Raw genomic sequence first — 21,101 nt, 5'->3', positions numbered from 1 at the left:
GTCTTTAATATTTTGTAGTGCTTATATTAATGTTCGTTAATTTTTTTCCTACTCTTTTAAATTGTTTATAGCTTGTTTGTCATAAGGGAAAATTAACTCCACGTCTATTTTTGGTATTGTGAAAAAAGACTCTACATGTCCCATTTCATCTGCTACATTATTTCTATTATGATCTTTTTTTTTTCTTATATAAACATCTTTACTAAACATTTTTTCGCTCCAAACTAATCCAGATACCACAATAAATCCTCAATTTGCGACAAAGCCCTATAAAGCATAGTTACAACAGACATATATCAATAGCAAGTAAAGCATCAGATTTGAATGTACGCCAATGTCATTGGAAAATTGGTAAAAGAAGCTGAATCTTACATTTATTTTTTGATTGTTTTGTTCAAATTTTTCCTTGAAAAGGCCCCACGGGGAATGGCTTTTCCCACATTTCATACACAACATCTCGCATGTCTTCTAGGTTTGTAAAGTAAAACATTTTCTTCCAAATACGAATACCTAGAAGAGAGCATACAGGTTTTATTACTGTAAGCCGTATACGAAGGATCATAGGATCATTTTTAGCTTAATTCATTACGACGTGTTTTTCTCAAATCATCCACCCCATACAAAAATAAACACATTGGGCACGGTTTTCGAGTCGTACACAATATCCCATCTTCCAACAAAGTCGTGCCCATTAACATTGCGAACCTTGGCGTTGTGCTCACGCTTGGAGTCGGGAGCACCTTGAATGTATTCGACATATTTTGGAGCACCTAGATTGTAGATGTTGTCGCTCACCAAGACAGTTCCTGGAGCGATTAGATTCAAAGATTCCATCACTCGCAGGTCGGGAACGTACAAATCTTTCCAGTGGTCGATGAAAACAAAATCAAATGCGTGTAATCCTGGAATTTCTTTTTGCAACGTTTTCTGTAATGTAATTAACGATTCTGATGCAGAGCTGGCAAGGATCGTCACTTTGTGAGAAAGTCCTGTCAAATCAATCAACTTGGAAGCCATTCCAGCAAAGGTAGAATTGACTTCCAGGCTATAGAAATGGGCGGCAGGGTTCTGTAAAAGTTCTTTACCAAACAAAATCGCAGAATAGCCAAGGTATCCGCCTAATTCCACCATAACCTGGGGTTTCTTTTTTGAGAATTATCACGGAAGGGTAAACCATTGTTTAATCAATCTGATAAAATTTTAGACTTTCCACACTTTCCTCGAATACCTTTGACATAATCTTAATTGAGGTCTCCGGTTTCTAAATTTTATCAGATCGCTTACATTTTTTTTCCTTTAGCACGAAAATTACAATTCATGTTTCTGGAAACATCGAAGGAACGGTGCAAATATTTATAAAAAAAAATAGATAAAAGATAAAAGACGAAAATATAATTTGACCAAGAATATGTCGATAATGAAACAAGATTTCCTGAATGCACGCTTAGCTAACATGAATGAACCATTAACAAATGAAACTAGGGTCCTTTTTTATTCTGTAAGGTCTTTTATTATAATTTTGTGGGTTTTTTTGTTTGTTTTTTCAGGCTCCAAATTATAAAAATGGCAGTGATCTTCTTATCTTTTCATTACTAGGCAACACAGAAACAATCTTGATATGACTATACCTTCCTAAATAGTTTACCCATTTATATAGAAAAAAGAATTCTGCGCTGATTTTGAGAAGTGAATGGGTTTTAGAGGTATCAGTTTATGCTTCCAAAGGCGATATTACCCTCTATATCCTGGATGAATAGTCGCTTTTTTAAATCATAAACACGAAAATGATACAACTCTTCAATACATTCCAGACTCAAAGCTTATATATGATACTGGCTAAGTTACTAACACAGACGGTTTAAAGAATCTCACGTGTTTATTCACTACTTCCAACTCTCTTCATCTTGTTTCTCATAGTTTTTCGTCTTTTATCCTTTTTTTTTTTTTTTTTTATTTCAAAAATGTTGTTTTCCTTGGCTTATAAAGCTGAATAAGCTTAATAATCTACATACGTTCGTACTCTTCAGAATTTTTCGTCTGTTTACGTACCCAGATGAGATATCTGATGAAAGACTTTCATATAAGAACGCTTACGGTATTTTATTGGCAGATGAAATTTCTGCTCACTTCGGATGTCCCAGGTAAAATTTTAACTATATCTCGTGACAGTAGTTTCCGCCCTAGGGTTAACACAGAGCGGACTCAGAGTTGCACTATATAGGAGAGAGGTTTCGTTCATGCCATCTGATAACTTACTAAAATTCACTCATATAACAGCAACCCTTTCATTAGTGTCTATGCTTGTCTAGTGTGATCTGATATACAAATGTCGGAGACAAAAAAGTCGGAAACCTCGAATGAAGATACTTTTATTGGTATACAAGTTCCACCAAATGCAAAGTCTAAAAAGTCCTTTGATTCATCGGTGGATTTCATCGACGTTACAAAAGAAGCAGACAACCAACCGCCCGAAGTAAAGCCCTATAAAACGTGGAAACAATACTTGGAAGTAGCGGTTTGTGGTAGCTCTCTCTTATCAGATGGATACTGTCTCAGCAGTATCGGTATGGTGATTACTATTCTTAAAAAGTTGTACCCAAAGGAAAGCAAAGAGCATCACAACATCAAGCATATTAGCACAGGTTCATACATCGGCACGATTGTCGGTCAACTATTCTTTGGAGTCTTCTCCGATGTACTTGGACGTAAAGCTGGCATGATTACATCCACTGTTATATTAATTATTGCTACTGCTCTTTGTGCAGGAGCGTATGGTTATCACGGAAGTATTAACGGCATGATGCAAGCGATGATCGCATATCGCTTTTTCTTGGGAATCGGGGTTGGTGCTGAATTTGTTTGTGGTTCCATCTCGGCTTCGGAAAGTTCTGCTGAAATTCGTTCTGGTATCCGCCATGCCATCTTTGTCATTGTAACGGACACTGCTACTGTTGTTGGACATGTCTTGGGAGCTTTGGTACCTTATATTTTGGCATGTATATTCGGTCAAGAGCATTTAAGGATCGTTTGGAGACTTTCGATCGGTTTTGGTGTTATTCTCCCGATTGTTTTTTTGATTCTTCGACTTCGCATGAAAGAAGTTAAAGCCTATACCATTCATCGAGTATCGATTAGAAAAGTCCCATGGCTTTCCGTTGCCAAAATGTATGGACCACGACTATGTTTGACTTCGATCATCTGGTTTGCAAATGATTTGATTGTGTGTGCATTTTCTCTTTACTCAAGCTCGATTATTAAGAGCTTATTGCCCAGTGATGCTTCCATAGCAAGAACATTTGGATGGACAGTACTGATTCAAGCATTCAGCGTACCTGGGTCATTGCTTGGTGCATACTTCAGTGATGTGATTGGGCCAAAGTACTGCCTTATTGTAGGCATGGTATTGCAAGGGACTGTTGGGTTTTTCATGTCTGGATTCTATCCGCAACTGATTCGAAAAATAGCAGGCTTTTGCGTCCTTTATGGAGTCTTTCTAAGTTTAAGTGAATTTGGTGTTTTAAGTAACATTAGGCTTCTATCAGCAAAGACTTCGCCTACTCCTATCAGAGGTCTCTACTGTGGGATTGCAGTGACAGCTGCAAGATGTGGAGCTATAGCAGGCATTTATGTGTTTGGAGGTGATCAATTGCAGAAGTATTTTTATGTTGCTAGTGGGATTTATTTCTTTATTGCTTTTCTTTCCTTTTTTCTTCCAAATGTTGGACAATCCTGTGTTGAGACAGAAAACGACCGATTTTTGGAATGTTGTGTACTTGAAGGAATTGACCCGAAATCGTTACGCGACAATCCTGATTTTTAAGATTTATGAACAGTGGTCTATCGTTGAGATCAGATGTTTTATAAGTTGCTTGTTTTTTTGATGAACCTGAAAAAATAAAACAAAAAACAAAAACAAAAAAAAAAAAAAAACAGGAAAAGCTATGTTGTAAGACTGTTTAATTTCGGATACTCCTCGTTCTTTATAAGCTTACGAATTTTTTTGGTTTTCTTTATGTTTATTTGCATACATCTTTTGTCTTTGAGTTCATTCTCTTTTTTTCCTTTTTACATGTTATTCCTTAATTATTTATTTCCATCATGAAATGATTATACGTGGTGAATTTGACATGTTTAGAACAGAATGTGTTGATTTTTCTAGAATGAGATTTTATTAATATACAAACAAACTACGAGGAAGGAGTAGACTAGCACAAGATGTTACCGTAATGAACTGGTCGTGAAATGACATGATACCTATTCCACAATTGTCTTCCTAGCCCTTAGAATAACGAAAATACATAAGGCAAAATTCATACTTTATTGAGAATAAAATATTTGTCATTAAGAAAATTTTATTCTAATCGGAATCTTTTATCATTTTAGTACCGTCTTTCTTGCTTTGTTTACTTTCTGATTATTTCATTCTTAAGCCTTGCAGTTCCTCGGTTTAATAAAAATATGTTATCGTAAACTCATCCATTAGGGATTTCTCGTATTAAGATTTTCGATTACTTCTCACATTTAGAATTCATCCAGATTTAAATTCAATTTATAGTAATTTGCTTTTTGGAGCGAGATTCCTCAATCTTGGGCAAGACAACGCTTAAAATACCGTGGTTGAATTGAGCTTCAATACGATCGGCATCTACCTTGTTTGGAATGGTGATTGTTCGGGAGAAGGAACCAAAGCGACGTTCCGACCATCTTTGGTTTCCCTTGTCGCTTTCACTCTTGCGCTCATTCACAGATTCACCAGAAATGGTAAGCTTTCCTTCGTCATAATGAACTTGAACGTCCTGCTTTTTGACACCAGGAAGTTCTACATCAACAGCAACCGTGTCTTTGCCTTCGTGAACATCAATGGCAGGTGACAAATCGCCAACACGATTCTGGCGTTGGACACGAGGAGAATAACTCAAAAAGTCAGAAAGACCGTCTTGAAATGGGTATAAATCGAAGAAAGGTTGAAGAGACATTGTGAATAGCGCTTGTTTTCACACTTGAAAATAAACTATAAAATTAACTCTTGTTCTTTTTTTGTCAATGTTGTCAAATCAACCCTACTTCACTCCTATTTATACCTGAACACAACGATGAGTCGATCATTTCTTTCGAGTCCTAGTACTTTCTAGATGCTGCTGGCCTGGCCACTTGGCCACCACCGGGATTCCACGAATTTCCGTGCAATTCATTCATCTCTCTTGTCATAGTTCGTTCTTTCTTTTTCAATCTGAATAAGAAAAAGGAATTTTCTTTGCTTTTGTTTGCTTCTTTTTTCCTTGAATCCTTTTGTTTACTACTACAGCTTAGCTTCCCTCGTCATGATTGATACCTCCTAGATATATCATCTATTCCTCTTTTGTATGATGAAAAGTAACGAACGTTCTCGCATAATTCAACTCTATTTAGGTGATTACCACGATGGGTACTTTCTAAATCTTTGTCTACTGTACAATGGTAAGTAAATCATCGTTAGGGGGATTTGATTAATACCGTTAGGTACAGTTATAGCAATGCTTAGTCAAATTGTTCGCTAACGTACTATACATAGAGTTGCCTAATGATTTGCTTTGGTAAACAAAGACAGAAGAAGTTAATATCGTTTACCTGAGCATACAAATCATTCATTGAAAGACTAGACTAAAGGGCTTCATACAAAAGGTCCATATAACACAAGCGTAACAAAATGCAAATAAGCTACGCCAGTCATTTATTTGAGTTCCTGTTTAGACAAAGCAATGAAATATAAAGATTAAAAATAAATACATAAAGTAAGACAACAGAAACAACATTGTTGGTAAATGTAGAAATAAATAAAATCTTGCAATAATTTATTGCTAAAACATAAAAAACATCGCTCTGTTGTCATCTATAAATACCCGTACACAAATAATAAATACCACTAACCTCCTACAACATAATCATCTGCCTGCACCTATCACATTTATTTCTTCGCATTATGATTCTCTGCTTTACTTGAACATGCAGCAATAGGAATTAAATAGTAGAGGGCAATTGAATGGAGGCATTTACTCAAGGTAATGTGAAACATGCTTCAAACGAAAAGTACATATAACGAGAAAAAAGTGATTCAAGGTTAAGCTATATTGTGCCCAGTGTGGTATTTTGTGTATCTAAATCGACAGTAATCCATAATACATCAGTAATATTGCATGGGTAAGTTAAAAATAGGTATATAGCAAGAAATCAAGGTATTATTTACTTTAAAATTGACTTGTTTTTGTTACTTACGAAAAACGGCTCCTTTCATGAAAATAATGCTTCAAAATTATTGCAACTGTCATTCCTTACGACCTTTTTTACCCGTAATAAGGCATACTATTCACTTTTGTATAAGACTACAGTTTATGCGAAAATCTTCATATTGAAGGTGCTTTTGGTAGCCAAAGATTTTGTCAAGACGACCTATGGTAAAGCAAGATGGACGGATGGATTAGCAACTGAATTGAAACATTATTCTTCGATTTGAAATAAATAATTTTAGAAAATAAAAAAATGTTTCTTAAAACAAAATCTAGTAAAGGTTTGTTCTTTTGATAGACAAACTTGGCTGAAGTTGCAAAAGATCCGAAAACAAAAAGGTATTTGCTTCTTTTGGGGTTACAAAGTTATCCATTTATTGCAAGTATCATAATGAGCCAATATACCTTGTCTTAAAAAGCGCTATATTAGTTAGTTGAATACTGCTTCGTTATTTACTTTTGAGTCAGCCCAAATGCCACTGACTATCAAGTGCAATTATAGAATTCGGGAAATGCTTTGCTTTATTACCAAGGTAATTCATATCAATGTCCTGAGGTATTTTACTGATAATCCGTTGATCAGTAACTTGCCACTAATAATCTGAGAAACTACAGTTGTAAATCCTTGAGGCTTTGTCGTAATAGAACAAGTTTTGACGAATGGTATAATATCGCTGGTATTTGTTCATTTCCATAAGAGATGTAAAGTGTTGCTTGGTTAATTTACCAAGAAATCAGCAGAAAGGTGTTTCTTGCCATCAATTCTCGCATCAAAATATCGATCATAAATGGATCACGAAAGAAGAGCTGAACAACTGTTTATCAGAACCCAACACCATGCATCGTATGTAGATTATTTCTTTGATGTGCTTGAAGCTATTCATTTTGTTTTGAACATCTATTGTCCGAGTCGTATGGCGATTACAAGTCGTAAACAAACCCCTCCGCGACGGATCTAAAAAAGCATTGTATCTTTGATGAAGTTTTGATTCTTCTTGCCATCTCCACATTGTTCGTGACTCTTCATCTTGGACCAAAGCGATAGCCAATTTTGGGACAATGGAAAATTTCGTAGCGAATAATGGGACCTTGAACAAAGGGAGGACATGGTCGGTTCGTTCGGAAGTCTTGATTTCAGGTATAAATACAGGCTGAAATGGAACAAGAAATCATCATCCAAAGCTTGGTTTTCATCTCTTTGATCACTACTCTTTTCTCTTTTTGACTTTTTGACACCTTTTTTTTTTTTGCTCTCCTACCTTTCAACAAACAACAACAATGGACGCTATGAACAACACTTCCAACAACTCTACTCTTGCCAACAACGCACCTTCCAAGCCTGCTGTTACCGTTAGCGCCGCTCAGTGGTACCAACCCAAACCTCCTGGAATGTGGTATGGCAATTTCTTCTTCAATACCATTCTGTACTAACTTTCCTTTCTTTAGTGTCATCGCTTAAGCGACATGAATTGATTATTCGATATTTATTTGTCCTTTTTTGAAAACTACAATAGTTCTTTAAGACGCTTGCTCATGAATTTTTCCTCGGATTCAAGGTGGCCTAAAGTATTTGATAGTAATTTCCCTTAATTTAAATTTATAACTGAGTTTGAATAACAAAGTTTCTTTTCACTATTGAATTGAGAAAAAAAAAGTAGCTACTGCAGAACGGTAAGACGTGAACCGCAGAATTCTCCACCTAACTATGGACTGTGGTCAGTGTGTGTCGTGGGTGACTGACACATTTTGAATTTCATTCATCCAGCTTCATTGGAGATTTTAATACATTCTGCACTAGATAATCAATGTGTCATATCTGCAATTCCATTTTATTTATATTTTATTGTGCTCATTTCTTGTACGTGCATTATTCATTCAATATTTAGTAACAATTCTGTTGAAGAAGAGAAAGAGCAAGCTCATGTATAACATTAAACACGTATTATATCCAAAAAATCCAAAAACAAATTCGATAAAACAATAAAGGAGAAGAAAGGAAAACGAATCCCTACGTCTGCCTGCGACGTCAAACGCTTTCCTTATTTTTTTATTTTTATTTTATTCGCTTCATCAGCTTTTCTTGGGGATAACCTTTGCTATTGTAGACTTGGCGAAAGTATAGAGTTCATCTTCATCTTCGTCTTTGTCATTGTCATTGTTTGTTGCTCGGTTCGAATAAAACCTTCGACCATGATTTAAATCTACCGAGGAAGGTTTCTTCCAAAAAGGTCCACGGTAATAAATCTTCGCTACGATATAAAAAATTAAGATAAGGACGATGGACAAGTAAGTAGCAAAGAAATTCTTGGCACTGCTTCGTTGACCAAGCGGCCAGACAGCGAGATAAAACTCGACAATACAAATCAAAATACACCAAGAAATCCCCCAAATTGCACTATAAGGGTAAAATTTGGACTTCCAGGGAAGCTGATTTGCTGAAAAGCCTTGAGCTTTCCATGCTTTCCGGAAACGAAGGTGAGCCAAAAAGATGCAACTCCATGAATACAACACGCAAAGGGACACCAAACTTTCAAACCATTGGAAAACGGTGGAACCAGTTTGATTTACATTTAAATAGGCTAAACCACCGGAAATCAAAATTGTGAATGCAAAACCATAGAGGGGTCGACCTTGTCGGTCGCAACGTAAAAACCATTTGGGTGCCATTTTCACTTCAGCAAGACCAACGAGGATTCTTGGAGCCGTATAAACTTCGGAATTGGCAGCAGAAAAGACAGAAATGAGAATGATGGCATTCATGGCATGACTCAAACCAGGAATACCGGCATTACGGAAGGCAATCACAAAAGGGGAAGCGTTAGCACCTTTTCCGCCAAAAATATCGGGGGAATAAGGTGAAATAATGAGGGTGACCATCAAGATACCGACGATATAAAACAAACCAAGACGAAGCCAAATAGAACCAACGGACTTGGGAACAGACTTTTTGGGATTTTTTGCCTCTGCGGCAGCGATACCGACCAATTCGATACCTGACATGGAGAAGACGGCATTGGGCATGACATTCAAAAAACCCTTGAAGCCATGAGTGAAGGGAGCTTGGCGCCAATATCGGAAACCGATACTATCACCTTTGGGAGCACCACCAGCCGAAATAATAATGGAAGTGATGATGATGACAAAAATCCACGCAAACTTGATGAAGGACATGATACTTTCGGTTTCCGCGTAAACACGGACGGGGAAAGCATTTAAAAGGACCAAGATGAAGAGGAAAATAGAAATCCAACCCGCTGGTGGCACTTTATCGGTCCAAAATTGCATTACGGTAACGAGACCGGCGAGTTCTGTTGGAATACTCAAAGTGTACAACAACCAAAAGGCCCAACCATGGGAAATCCCGATGGAGTGATCGACCAGATTCTGACTCCAACGCGGAAAAGCAGAAGGAACAGGATACATGACGGTGAGTTCACCGACGGATTGCATCAAAGCCCAAGCAATGGAAGCAGCAATCCAAAATCCAATCCACATACCAACTGGTCCAGCAGTTGTGAGATTAGCACCTGAACCTAACCAAAGAGCTGTACCAATGGCGGTACCCAGCGAAATCATATACAAGTGTCGAGAGCTTAATTTTCGTTTCAATCCCGAATCAGCGCCATAGTCAGTTTCGACTCCAGGTTCGCTCGACTGAGTGCTCGCCGACACCCGGCGCTCCAGCGTTGGAAGCGTCTTTTCGGGATCAACGACCTTTGACTCTAAGTCTTTATCATTCCATGAGGTGGCGGATTCCATGTCTCTTCAAAGACACCAAGATACGATTAACGTAGGTTTTGGTTAACTCCACGGTTCTGTTCACAAACCGGGGGACTCGTTCAATTTTGTATTTATCAGTATCTCGCCCATGATGCCAGATCTTCACCCAATTGAAAATTTTGCATCCAAATTCCTTCTATCACGTAATAGATGCTTGTGGCTATCAATATATTGTATTAACGCTTTAATATAATTTTCGTAGTCGAAACGACTTGTAAGTGTTGGTAACGCCAATGAAATTTTCTGTGATGCATCGTAGTGTTATCATGGCTTCATCTTGTATTCGGCGGTCGCAGGCGGTCTTTCGATGAATGAACAAAAATAAAAATAAAATAAAATAAAAAATAAAAAAAGTGAATCTCTTGGGGATCTTTCCGCTGAGTTTTGTATTAAAAAGTAGGCGGAAATCCTTGTTACAAAATGAGTAGCATTTCTATTTTATCTAATGTTTTTATGAATAGGATGCAGTACCTGTCGTAGTTTGCTAGAGAACTTTCAAAGTTTGCCTGCAGCTACCTGTAGTAGCTTGGGTTACCAAGAGGTTGTGATGCTGTTGCTTGATGTCCAACAGTGAATTAGGAAACACTTGTTTGCATTATATTATTAATTTGAAGCGTTTAATATCATACAAGGGGAACGAGAATTTCTTGGCGAATAGTGACAGTGACAGTGACAGTGACACTAAGAAGAGGAACGAGGGCGTTTGCGTGATTAGTAGCTATATGTACGAATCCAAAGGCTTGGTTAGTAGTAAGTGTACAACGATGGATCATCGCTCGTAAGTCAAGAACAAGGCTGACTCAATTTTTGCAAAGATCACGTAAAATGAGGTACAAGCTTGGGGAAAAAAACAAGACAAACCCGCATCGTTGTTGATAGTTGTTGCTATCCTCGATTCAAACTTTAATGAACTAGGTATTGTGAATTTGTCAATGAAATGGAAAAGTTGGTAGTATTAATTTCTTCTTTTCCCAACAAATTGACAAGATTTTCAAGCAAGCGAGGGTTTTGTGAATCCTAATTCAATTATCGATGAAGTATGGAATCGAATTCTACACTACCGACTCGAGCAGTAATTCCTAATGCCACCGAGTACATTCCTCAAGAGCAACCAGTGTCACCAAAGAGTAACAAGTCGTATCGAGAATATTTAGATTCCAAGGAATATTCCACGTTGCAATACATCAAGTCTGCTCAGGAGAATGGGTTCCAAATCGCCTATGGCAGAAATGGGCATGCAACGACGTTTCCCCCCAACACGAATGATGATGACTTACCACCCATGAACGCCCTAGAGCTAGAACTAGAGCAAAAGCATGCAAAAGAAAGTGCGGGAGAAGAAAACGCTCCTACGGCGGACTTTTCTGGCAACGAATCGTCAATGACAAGTCCCTTTGAAGGAATGGTCGGTGTTGTCGAAGACAAAGAACGGCGTAGAAGAAACACTTTGGCGAGTGCTCGATTTCGACAACGAAGAAAAGCCAAAGAGCAATACCTCGAACAGACGGTCCAGGAATACGAAAAGAAAATCAAGCAATTGGAACATAGGATCTATGAATTGGAATTGGAAACAAAATGGTTTAAAGATTTAATTCGTCCTGTTCGAGTTGCAGATGCTGCAAAGACAAAACCAAAGTATTAATTACGCATTCTTCATTCTGCATTCTTTGTGTCGCAAACAATAGTTTCGCGGAATTTTTATTTTTTTTTATTTTTTTTATGATTAACTATCCTGTTATGTATATTCTATGTTAATCTTATGACTTGTTTACGCATATGCTGAGAAAGCTACAAGTAGAAAACGATGAAACAGTTGGATTCATGGTTCGTATGTTGCTCTAGCTGTAAAGTTGTATAGGTAGAATGTGCAAACAAAGGTAGACAAGACTTTTGTCGTTTTCATTCCTATGGAACCTTTGAACTATTCAACCTTTTGATTCAATAGTTCAAATGTTTGTATCCAATGTACAAAGCGAAAACAAAACTTTTTAGTTTTCTCCACCCTTTGAATAGATGCTTGGATGACCCAAAAAAGAATATATCTTCATGACTCAAAAATGTTTAGCAAGAAATCAACAAGTCATTTATACGACTTTTCAATTATTGTCTACGTTCACTTGCTCTTGCAAAGACGTAGCGCAATAATGGTTTATTTTCAACAAATAATTTACCAATCTCCCTCATGGATATCTGCTTTCCTCACAGCTTACGTGCTCCATTTCCTACCATCGCGTAATATGTCGCTTTCTTTCCTAGTCGCAAGCATGTCATACAAAAACAACAGCAATGTAGATATATATATATATATATATATTTGGAATCGTTGAAGAAAAAAAAAAAGTAAGAATATCCATCCAGTTGAAACCAAGGAAGAGAAACTTGAAATCGAATCCCGATTTCTTTCTTTGGTCATTGCACAATTACGGTTTCATCAATCCGTAGTCTCTCACGCTTTATTGATTTATTTCATTTTTATTTCACTTATTTTATGAACTTTGACTATTGCATTGTCTGTGGAAATGATACCGATGACCATTTGTATTGTTGCGATCAATGTAAATCCAATGACTCTACAGAGTACAGAAGGTCAACAGATCAAAGGATGTCGGTGGAACAAAACTTCCAGATGCTCTCTATGGAACACTTGAGTTATTTTTCTAAACGACCAACAAATGTTTGTCAGTTGGTCCATGCCGCAATTTAATGCTAGTTAAAATGATTCCTGAATTCTTTTACGACGTCCAACGGTTATGCTTGACGAGATGGTATATGAAACAGGTTTTTCTACCAGTGGTGTCCCTTTTATGAATTTCAAATCTCAATGGTCAAGAACTGATGTCGAATGAATTACGAAATATATGAGCTAGCTGCATCTCATCGGAACGAAATAGAAAAAGCCTTGGAGCACCGTCCAGCTTTACTTTTACACAAATGGTAGCTCCCTTGATAGACGTTTTTTTGAATTGCAAGTCCGAGTTGTATGCTAGTTGTTTATGAATCTTATAATCCCTCTTTTTCTTTTTTTTTTAAGTATATTCGTAAAGTAAATATTAAAAAAGTCCATGCTCGCTGTCTCCTTCCATACAAAACCCTTCCAACTCTATACTCAACTACTGTACTCTACGTTACTCGTTTGGTTCTTTCAGCATCCATAAGTGAGAAAGACTGCCGAATAGTAAAGTCATCCAGAGAGGAGCCATTGCAATCATAGAGCAGCATTCACAAAAACAAAAAACAAAAACAAAACAAAAAAACATCCTCCGTACCTCAGACATCTTCTCTCTCTCTATCCCACTTCCTTTTTCTTTTCTCTTTTCATTTTTATGCCGTTCGTCTCGATCCACCCTTACTCTGTCCTACTACATTTTCCTCTTGGCTACCCCCACCTTATCTTAATCAACCCCTCCATTTGACTTTCGATAAGCAGCGATAAATTACACGCGACACGCGATAACCATGGCTATGTATCTCCTCGGCAGGCAGGTATCACCCAATTTGAAAATGAAAACACGCGATAAAGTAACAAAATTCGCATTGGTTACTTCACCATCAAAATCACAAAATTCGACGCGTTAATCAATACATCCAGCGATTTGTATAAAAGAACGTGAATGGAAGCATGTTGCTATACATTTAGAAATACTTTCTTTTGCCAAGGAGATGTATAAAGCGGGATCCAAATTGGAGGTTGCGAATACATCGTTTTCGCTAGACTCAGAGCTGGACGATGCATCCAAAAAGAATGATGAAAAGAAATTATATTCTTCCTTGACAGATGTCAAGGAAGAAGACGTGTGGGAGAACGAAGAAAAAGAACAGGAATTAGAAGATGATTTAAAAGAGTTGCCAATAGAGGTTCGAGAAACCGTGAGTTTGGAAGATGACCCTAAAGAACCAACATTGACATTTCGGTACTTTTTGATGACTTTAATCTTTATTCCTCCTGGTGCATTCCTTGATACCATGAGCAGTTATCGAACAAGTTCGGCAGCGTATAGTGTCTTCTTTGTTCAAATCGCCAGTTACTGGTTAGGAAAATGGCTCGCAAAAATTTTACCCTCAAAAACAATCCGGATCTGGAAATTTAGTTTCAGTTTAAACCCTGGTCCCTTTTCCGTTAAAGAATGCGTCCTGGTCACACTTTCAGCTGCATCGGGTGCTACGGGCAGTCAGGGTACTACCAGTATTTCCGTCGCAGAGCTGTTTTACAATCAAAAGGTGAATCCTGCAGTTGCAATCTTCTTTATGTGGGCCATTGTATGGACGGGATATTCGTTTGCTGCTATTGCAAGAAACTTTTTACTATATGATCCCCAATATCAATGGCCTCAGGCTCTTATGCAAACATCGCTTTTTGAGGCCTTCCGTAAAAGCGACAACAATTCAAAGTTAGCTTCCAAACAAATGCGAGTGTTTTTTATTGGCCTGGTTGGACTGACGGTTTGGCAATTCTTTCCAGAATATATCTTTCCCATGACCGGATCCTTGGCATTTTTGTGTTGGGTAGCTCCTAGGAACCAGGTTGCCAATTTTCTTGGATCAGGTATGTCTGGAATGGGATTTCTTAATATTACTCTCGACTGGAGTAACATCACCTCCAGTATCATGATCATGCCTTATTGGACTCAAGTCATTAAATTTATTGCTTTTGTTGTTGGTGCTTGGATTCTTCTTCCTGCTGCCAAATGGGGAAATTTAGGATCTTTTAAGCATGGTTTGATGTCCAACAGTCTATTTTTGAAAAATGGTACTGTATATCCAGCAACAAGATTGATGACAGCAAACTTTCAATTCAATGAAACAGCATATCAGGAAATAGGCCCTGGCTATATGGGAACCCAAAAGATTTGGAATATGTTTTTTGACTACGCTTCGTACATATCGGCTATTACTTGGATTCTCTTTTTTGGACACAAACAAATTATTTCCACAGGAAAAAAACTTTTCCGTCGTATACGAAGCGGAGGAAATATTAGTAACGAATATACCGATCGTCTCAACAAAATTCAGAGCTCTTATGATGATGTTCCCTTGTGGTGGTTTCTCGTTTTATTTCTCATCTCTTTTGTCATATTAATCACCATCTTTGCTACTGGTAATATGTTTATTCCATGGTGGGCATACATAGTGGCCCTAGGCTTTGGTGCTATTATCGTAACCCCGATGTCCTGGTTGTATGCCCTCAGTAACTTCCAACTTGCCATTGGTACCTTTAATGAACTCATATATGGTTATATGATCCATGCGGTTTCTGGTTTTAAGCATCCTGCTGGTGCATCAAGTTACGGTGCTATAGCTGGTGACGCATGGTATCGAGCCCAATATATGCTTCAAGATCAAAAGATTGGTCATTACATGCACATACCTCCGAGAGCGGTATTTTTCTCTCAAATTTTTGGTGAACTTTTGGGTGTACCCGTCAATTATGGATGTCTTCGATGGGTCTTAAACACCAAGCGAGAATTCCTTTCAGGTGAAAAAAAGGATCCACTGCATCAGTGGACAGGTCAATCTTTGGTCAGCTATAATACAATGGCAATTCAGTATGTTTTAATTGGACCAAAGAGACTATTTGCGGAAGCTATGTACCGTCCTCTACCTTATGGTTTTTTGGCAGGCGCTTTGGCACCTGCAATAATTTATATCCTCTTTAGGCTTTTCCCTAAGGGAAAGTTTCACTTGTGGAATATTACGATCTTTTGCTCCACCATGTCCCACTTCTATGGTAACCTTTCCACAGGTTACTTTTCAAGTTTTATTGGAGGAACGATTACCAACTTTTACTTTTATCGTTACAGACACAATCTTTGGAGAAAGTACAACTACATCCTTGGTGCTGCATTTGACACAGCGTTTAATCTTGCCATGCTATTAATATTTATTTTTTTCAGCGCTGGAAAACAAGTTGCAATGCCAAGCTGGTGGGGAAATAATTCTGATTCTGTTGAGAGATGTTTTGCAACCTAATTTTCCTTGAAAGAAGTTTTTTCTAGAAGATATAGAATTAATTATAGGAATAATACCAAAAGAATTTATACCCTATCAATGAACACCTTTAGGCACTCGATATTGGTTGTGTTTATCATTGTAATCTCTGTTAGCATTGATGATACCTTGTAAGTAAAGAAGTTTAAACTGGAGGTGGTCGACAAATTTTTGGACGGGAAATAAGTGATCATTTTTTGAGTATTGTTTTGGGGTATTGTAAATTTTATAATTGATTTCTTCAAAATGTATTGAGTCCGTGGAAAGGGCTGCTGCTATATATACAAGCTTGTCAACTTGCAAATAAACCCTATAGCTAAAACTTCTGAAAAGTGTATATGTATTTTTTTTTTTAAAAAAAAGAAAGAAATTATAAATTTTTTGTCATCAATTCAAGAAATTCAAAACTTCAAATTTACTTTCATCCTACGTTGGCGTAAACAATACATATACTCTTATATTTCCACTTGTTTAAATATAAAAAAAAACCCCATAGTTTTGAGCCAATTCATTAAAACAACTATCAAAATATACCAAAAAAGTCTCAAAAAATTCACTCCTTAATTGAAAAGGTTTAGTGCACAAACCGGAAATCCAATCTTTTGTTTCCTTCGTCTGTAGTATTCTCCACATAATATTTTTTCTCCTCCTCCGTCATGTCGTTCCATACTTTGTCTCTCTTTTTGTTTATGTAGACATAGAAGAATTTTGTAAATAAATAAATAACAACGTTAAGGCAAGTAATGCCAATGAGATCGCGGTTTCCTCGTCTGTAGCGAGGGGCATCATCTGCCCGATAAATCATGGAAGACACAATGCTACCGATTTGAACTGAAACGTTATACAGTGAAGCAGACACGGTTCGGGTACGAACAGAATTTGAATTTTGAGAATTCCATCCCACCTGCAAGGCATGCGCATATGGTGTACCAACAATTAAAGTAGAGAGTACATACAATACCCACTTGCTGGTAGACCCTGGTAAGACATACAAAGCGATCAGCAAAGGTAGTACATAAAACTGAGGACCCATGCAAACAATTGATTTCTCTCCAATCAATTCACTAAAAAAGGTAATTCCCAACAAATTGATGATGGTTAGAAATATGGAGGGAAGGACGAGTAAATTGGTTTTGACAGTTGAGAATCCAAGGCTTTTCAAGCTTAATGTTAAATAGGAGTTTGGTGGAAGATATGGAATATTGAAGCAAATTCCAATTGCATACAGAGGCCACAAATGGTAATCGCAGAGGGCTTTCCAGAAAAGCTTGGGAGTTAATGCTTGTCTATTGTGCATAGTACCTTTCGAAGGATCGTTTCGTAATGCTCGATTGACAATGATTTTCTCTTGTCGTTCACTAAACCAACCTTTTTTCCCGCGGAACCAAGAGGCAGTGGCAGTGGGTCCAGAAGGCATCATACCGTAGGACAATACACCAATACACAGGGTAATAATACCTTGAATCAAAAAGAGGTAGCGCCAACCAGCATACCCATGGTGACCACCTAGTTTGAGAATGCCGACGGCAGAAAAAGCAGCGAAAATATCAGCAAGGGAATTGGAAATCCAAAAGAAGGAAAAGCGAAGGTTCAACTCAGAACCTGTGTAGTAATAAGACAAATACAAAACAACATCCGGAATGAATCCTCCTTCTAAAATACCAAGCAAGGCTCGGGTCACATAAAAGGAAGCTTTATTTTTTAAGAAAAATTGAAATATTGTCACAATACTCCAAAGCGTGATTTGAGTGGGGATCCAGCGATCAGGACCAACACGTTTACTAATGAGTTGTGATGGCAATTCTGCAAGTAAAAAGGAACAATAAAAAACAATCATTCCGTTATTATAATCATTTGTGGTCATGCCTAAATCACCCAAAAGGGTATCACTCAGCGCTTGTTTGATATTGGCACGATCCAGCTCAAGTGCGAAAAACATAATACATGTCCAGAGCATAATAAACAAATCCATTTTTCTAACAAGCCATTTTTCTTCTCCCCAGCTCCATCGAAAAAATGGGTCGAATCTATGTATATTTTCATAGGTATCAATAGGGTAATACGCTTCTCGTACATTGGGATCATCGTACACGGAATACTGAGTGGCTATCGCATCGTTGGGTATTTTTGTCCTTGGTCCAAAGAACAAAGAGTATAAAGTCCTTTGAGGAAGAGGTGGTCCCAAGTCATCGGGTTTAGCTTTTTCACCATTGGTATCCTTTTCGCTTTCCCCAGACTTGAGAGTAAAGGTATGTACTCCTTTTTTGTCTTTCTCCGTGTCAGAGGACTCTGAACTACGCCTTCCGTATGTATAGGTAAGATGATTGTCTGCTTCCTCGTTGCTCATAATAAAAGAGTGTCAGCGTCCTTTCTGTCAATACGTCTAACTAGGTTTTTTCTGAATAGGAGACTTCCACAAAGTCAAGACAGAGTTAAGTAGAATTGCAATTTCCAGAGACAGACAATCGCGATCGTTTTGTGATTTACACAAGAAAATAAACAAGATGCCAAAGAAATCGCATTTTACCCAAGTATATATACTTGGCCTACATCTTTTGTCGGATATCTTTTTGCTTTCAATCCTTTTTGTCATCTACAGATATCCAATTACTTGAGTTAGGCATTGCCTTTTTTTTGGTTGAAATGTTCAATATACCTAGTCATATTGATCATTTCAAATGGTAAATATGCGGGGACAATTAGGAATTTGTATCTTTGGATCACGCTTAGCTCATCTCTAATCTGTAACTTACGTTGGGATTCGCGTCCATGGTGATTCGTTCCTAAGAGAACCTTTAGATAAGAAAACGCCTGGTAGCGGGTAACGGGTAGTGGTAGATGAGGTAGAAAAGGATGGGCGAAAAAATAAATAAACAAACAAATAAAAATAAAGTGAAAAATAAATAAATTATAACATGTTTTTCTGTTTATTTTTCGTAAAAAATGTAGCAAAGGATGCAGCGGAATATTCGCCTTTTGATCTCATGTTTATGGTGAAGAAACCGAAAATAGTTGGCCTAGAAATAGGCGCACCTTTTGCTTTGCACAACTTTTTAGCCTGTTTGATGGTGGGGGATTAAGATGAATCGTTATTGATGCTGTTGGTGTTCTAAATCGTTTTCAGAGTTTTTTTTTTTTTTTTTTTTTTTCATATGTCTACTTATTTATTGATTTCTATTTTAAAAAGTTTCCACTTTTGATTTTGATTTTCAAGTCGTTTGGAGGACTCTGCAACGTTCCAACTATTCTGCTGTGGAAACTGCATTTCATTCAGAGAAACAACTCAACTCCAGTGGTCTTTATCTACATTTAGCAGACAACAACAGGATCGGTGGTATACGTGTTGCAAACTGCAAAATGGTAGAACGATCTACTACGACTACACACACCAAGGGACCTAAGGGTAGACCTCGGCCTTAGAGACCGGATTTCGTGGTATCCGCGGAAAGGTACGACTTAAAAAACCTAAAGTGAATGGCAAGTAAAGCGATATCATAAGAATGCACGAAAAAACAATAGCTTTTATAACAAGTAGTACTCGTAGTCCACGTCTGAACCCTTTCATTACAGACTATGTACGTTCTGTCATAGCATCAAGTTTACCAAATGGAATATCTCTTCATTCTGTGGACATTACGAATTATAATCTTCCCATATATAATGAGCCTCGAATTCCAGCTACCTTACCAAAAGAAGATCCCACTTGCCATTACCAACACGAGACTACCCGCAAGTGGTCGTATGAAATTCGAAAATACGATGCTTATATATTTGTCACTCCTCAATATAATTGGAGTCTACCTGCATCTCTAAAAAATGCTATTGATTATCTCTTCCATGAATGGACTGGAAAACCTGTTGGTATCGTTTCGTACGGAGGCCATGGTGGCTCAAAAGCGGCTGCTCACTTGCAAGATGTCACTCGTGGACTGAGGATGAAATGTGTTTCTACGACCCCTTCCTTAACCATCACCTTGAAGACTTTAGAAGATTGCATGAGGAATGGCCGGCTAGACGATGGCTTGAAGCAATTATGGCTAGAGGGGGGCTGCGTCGAAGCAATCCACAAAATGTTTGCAGAAATTTTGGAAAACTTGAACTCAAGTCCTAAACCGTAAGCAGCTGCCACTAGAAGCAATGATCATTTTCCTACTTGTTTGTATCACTACCTTAACCTGCAGCAATTCATGTATGAGGAAGGAATAAATAATAATAGTATTAATAATGATTACAGGCTAATGGAGAAAACAATACTCCTACCACTCACGATTGGTTTCTATTGTCGTACATCGCGCATCCTATACACTATTTAATGATACATCCAGCTTTCATTTTTATCAATCAGTCACTACAGTACATACTTTGAACTCCCTTTTTCATGATCGAGGTTCATATGTCATTTCTTAACCTTTGTTTTCATGCGTTCATGTGACGAATAGACCTTGCTCGTTTCGAGGTGACTTTTGTAAGAAAAAGTACGCATACATCAACTTTTAAATAACATTGCTTAATTCTCTTTTATAACAATTCATAATTTTCATCTTTACCATTTTTTTTTTCATTTCAATTGGTTTTTATTTCTTTACGAAACGTTGTCACGATGGTACAATTCATTCGTTGTTAACAGAGTTTCATTCCATCAGGTGGATTCAAACCATACAAAAGATGCCCAACAATTCGAAGCATCTGCAGGAACAGACTCAACTTATGGATACATGGCAAATGCTCCTGAAGGATATTCTTCCGACCCCGAATCAAAGGACCCCAACGACCAAAAAGGCCCTGCTGAAGTTTTCAAAACAGCTAAACATTTCAAAGGTGATGTAGAAGAAGCAGTGGGTAAAGTCATTCGAGATGGAACTATTTGGGAAAAGGGAAAAACCATGAAGGGGCAGTAAGACATTGCCATCGCAAATCGGTGTTTTCTGTGGGTCATAATTAAAAGTACATTCCATACTACTAGCATCGAAAGTCCTGCAGAAGCGTATTGCTCTACTTTACAAACACAAAACTCGTCAATGTGAATCATGAGGAATCAACACCAAGCCAATTTAAGTATGATATATTGATAAA

The 21,101-nt window shown here is 37.6% G+C and overlaps 12 protein-coding genes across 12 annotated transcripts; 8 read left to right on the top strand and 4 right to left on the bottom strand.

The window, feature by feature from the left end:
* Positions 1-606: 606 nt before the first annotated feature.
* SOMG_00062 (COMT 2 protein) lies at positions 607-1,131 on the bottom strand (the record flags this gene model as incomplete). Its single annotated transcript, XM_056178861.1, has 1 exon — positions 607-1,131. The coding sequence occupies one exon, from the start codon at positions 1,129-1,131 to the stop codon at positions 607-609; it is 525 nt and encodes a 174-aa protein (XP_056035032.1).
* Positions 1,132-2,326: 1,195 nt separating this feature from the next.
* On the top strand, positions 2,327-3,820 carry SOMG_00061 (glycerophosphodiester transporter; the record flags this gene model as incomplete). The annotated part of the gene is made up of 1 exon (XM_056178860.1): positions 2,327-3,820. The coding sequence occupies one exon, from the start codon at positions 2,327-2,329 to the stop codon at positions 3,818-3,820; it is 1,494 nt and encodes a 497-aa protein (XP_056035033.1).
* Positions 3,821-4,544: 724 nt separating this feature from the next.
* On the bottom strand, positions 4,545-4,976 carry SOMG_00060 (hsp16-like protein; the record flags this gene model as incomplete). Its single annotated transcript, XM_056178859.1, has 1 exon — positions 4,545-4,976. One exon carries the CDS (start codon positions 4,974-4,976, stop codon positions 4,545-4,547), a length of 432 nt encoding a protein of 143 aa, XP_056035034.1.
* A 1,197-nt stretch (positions 4,977-6,173) lies between these two features.
* Positions 6,174-6,490, top strand: SOMG_00059 (uncharacterized protein; the record flags this gene model as incomplete). The annotated part of the gene is made up of 2 exons (XM_056178858.1): positions 6,174-6,177; positions 6,201-6,490. The coding sequence occupies 2 exons, from the start codon at positions 6,174-6,176 to the stop codon at positions 6,488-6,490; spliced, it is 294 nt and encodes a 97-aa protein (XP_056035583.1).
* Positions 6,491-7,541: 1,051 nt separating this feature from the next.
* SOMG_00058 (uncharacterized protein) lies at positions 7,542-7,694 on the top strand (the record flags this gene model as incomplete). Its single annotated transcript, XM_056178857.1, has 1 exon — positions 7,542-7,694. One exon carries the CDS (start codon positions 7,542-7,544, stop codon positions 7,692-7,694), a length of 153 nt encoding a protein of 50 aa, XP_056037004.1.
* A 639-nt stretch (positions 7,695-8,333) lies between these two features.
* Positions 8,334-10,022, bottom strand: SOMG_00057 (arginine permease; the record flags this gene model as incomplete). The annotated part of the gene is made up of 1 exon (XM_056178856.1): positions 8,334-10,022. The coding sequence occupies one exon, from the start codon at positions 10,020-10,022 to the stop codon at positions 8,334-8,336; it is 1,689 nt and encodes a 562-aa protein (XP_056036991.1).
* A 1,060-nt stretch (positions 10,023-11,082) lies between these two features.
* On the top strand, positions 11,083-11,685 carry SOMG_00056 (DNA-binding transcription factor Zip1-like; the record flags this gene model as incomplete). Its single annotated transcript, XM_056178855.1, has 1 exon — positions 11,083-11,685. One exon carries the CDS (start codon positions 11,083-11,085, stop codon positions 11,683-11,685), a length of 603 nt encoding a protein of 200 aa, XP_056036990.1.
* An 846-nt stretch (positions 11,686-12,531) lies between these two features.
* On the top strand, positions 12,532-12,747 carry SOMG_00055 (uncharacterized protein; the record flags this gene model as incomplete). The annotated part of the gene is made up of 1 exon (XM_056178854.1): positions 12,532-12,747. One exon carries the CDS (start codon positions 12,532-12,534, stop codon positions 12,745-12,747), a length of 216 nt encoding a protein of 71 aa, XP_056036993.1.
* A 956-nt stretch (positions 12,748-13,703) lies between these two features.
* On the top strand, positions 13,704-16,010 carry SOMG_00054 (oligopeptide transporter 7; the record flags this gene model as incomplete). The annotated part of the gene is made up of 1 exon (XM_056178853.1): positions 13,704-16,010. One exon carries the CDS (start codon positions 13,704-13,706, stop codon positions 16,008-16,010), a length of 2,307 nt encoding a protein of 768 aa, XP_056036992.1.
* Positions 16,011-16,602: 592 nt separating this feature from the next.
* On the bottom strand, positions 16,603-18,375 carry SOMG_00053 (phthalate transporter; the record flags this gene model as incomplete). Its single annotated transcript, XM_056178852.1, has 1 exon — positions 16,603-18,375. The coding sequence occupies one exon, from the start codon at positions 18,373-18,375 to the stop codon at positions 16,603-16,605; it is 1,773 nt and encodes a 590-aa protein (XP_056036995.1).
* Positions 18,376-19,528: 1,153 nt separating this feature from the next.
* SOMG_00052 (NADPH-dependent FMN reductase) lies at positions 19,529-20,341 on the top strand (the record flags this gene model as incomplete). Its single annotated transcript, XM_056178851.1, has 2 exons — positions 19,529-20,142; positions 20,263-20,341. 2 exons carry the CDS (start codon positions 19,529-19,531, stop codon positions 20,339-20,341), a joined length of 693 nt encoding a protein of 230 aa, XP_056036994.1.
* Positions 20,342-20,743: 402 nt separating this feature from the next.
* Positions 20,744-21,052, top strand: SOMG_00051 (uncharacterized protein; the record flags this gene model as incomplete). Its single annotated transcript, XM_056178850.1, has 2 exons — positions 20,744-20,922; positions 20,992-21,052. The coding sequence occupies 2 exons, from the start codon at positions 20,744-20,746 to the stop codon at positions 21,050-21,052; spliced, it is 240 nt and encodes a 79-aa protein (XP_056036997.1).
* Positions 21,053-21,101: the final 49 nt, after the last annotated feature.

The sequence above is a fragment of the Schizosaccharomyces osmophilus genome, chromosome 1 (genome assembly GCF_027921745.1).
Source record: "Schizosaccharomyces osmophilus chromosome 1, complete sequence".
Classification (NCBI taxonomy): Eukaryota; Fungi; Ascomycota; class Schizosaccharomycetes; order Schizosaccharomycetales; family Schizosaccharomycetaceae; genus Schizosaccharomyces; species Schizosaccharomyces osmophilus.
This window is presented reverse-complemented; position numbering and strand designations above follow the sequence as displayed.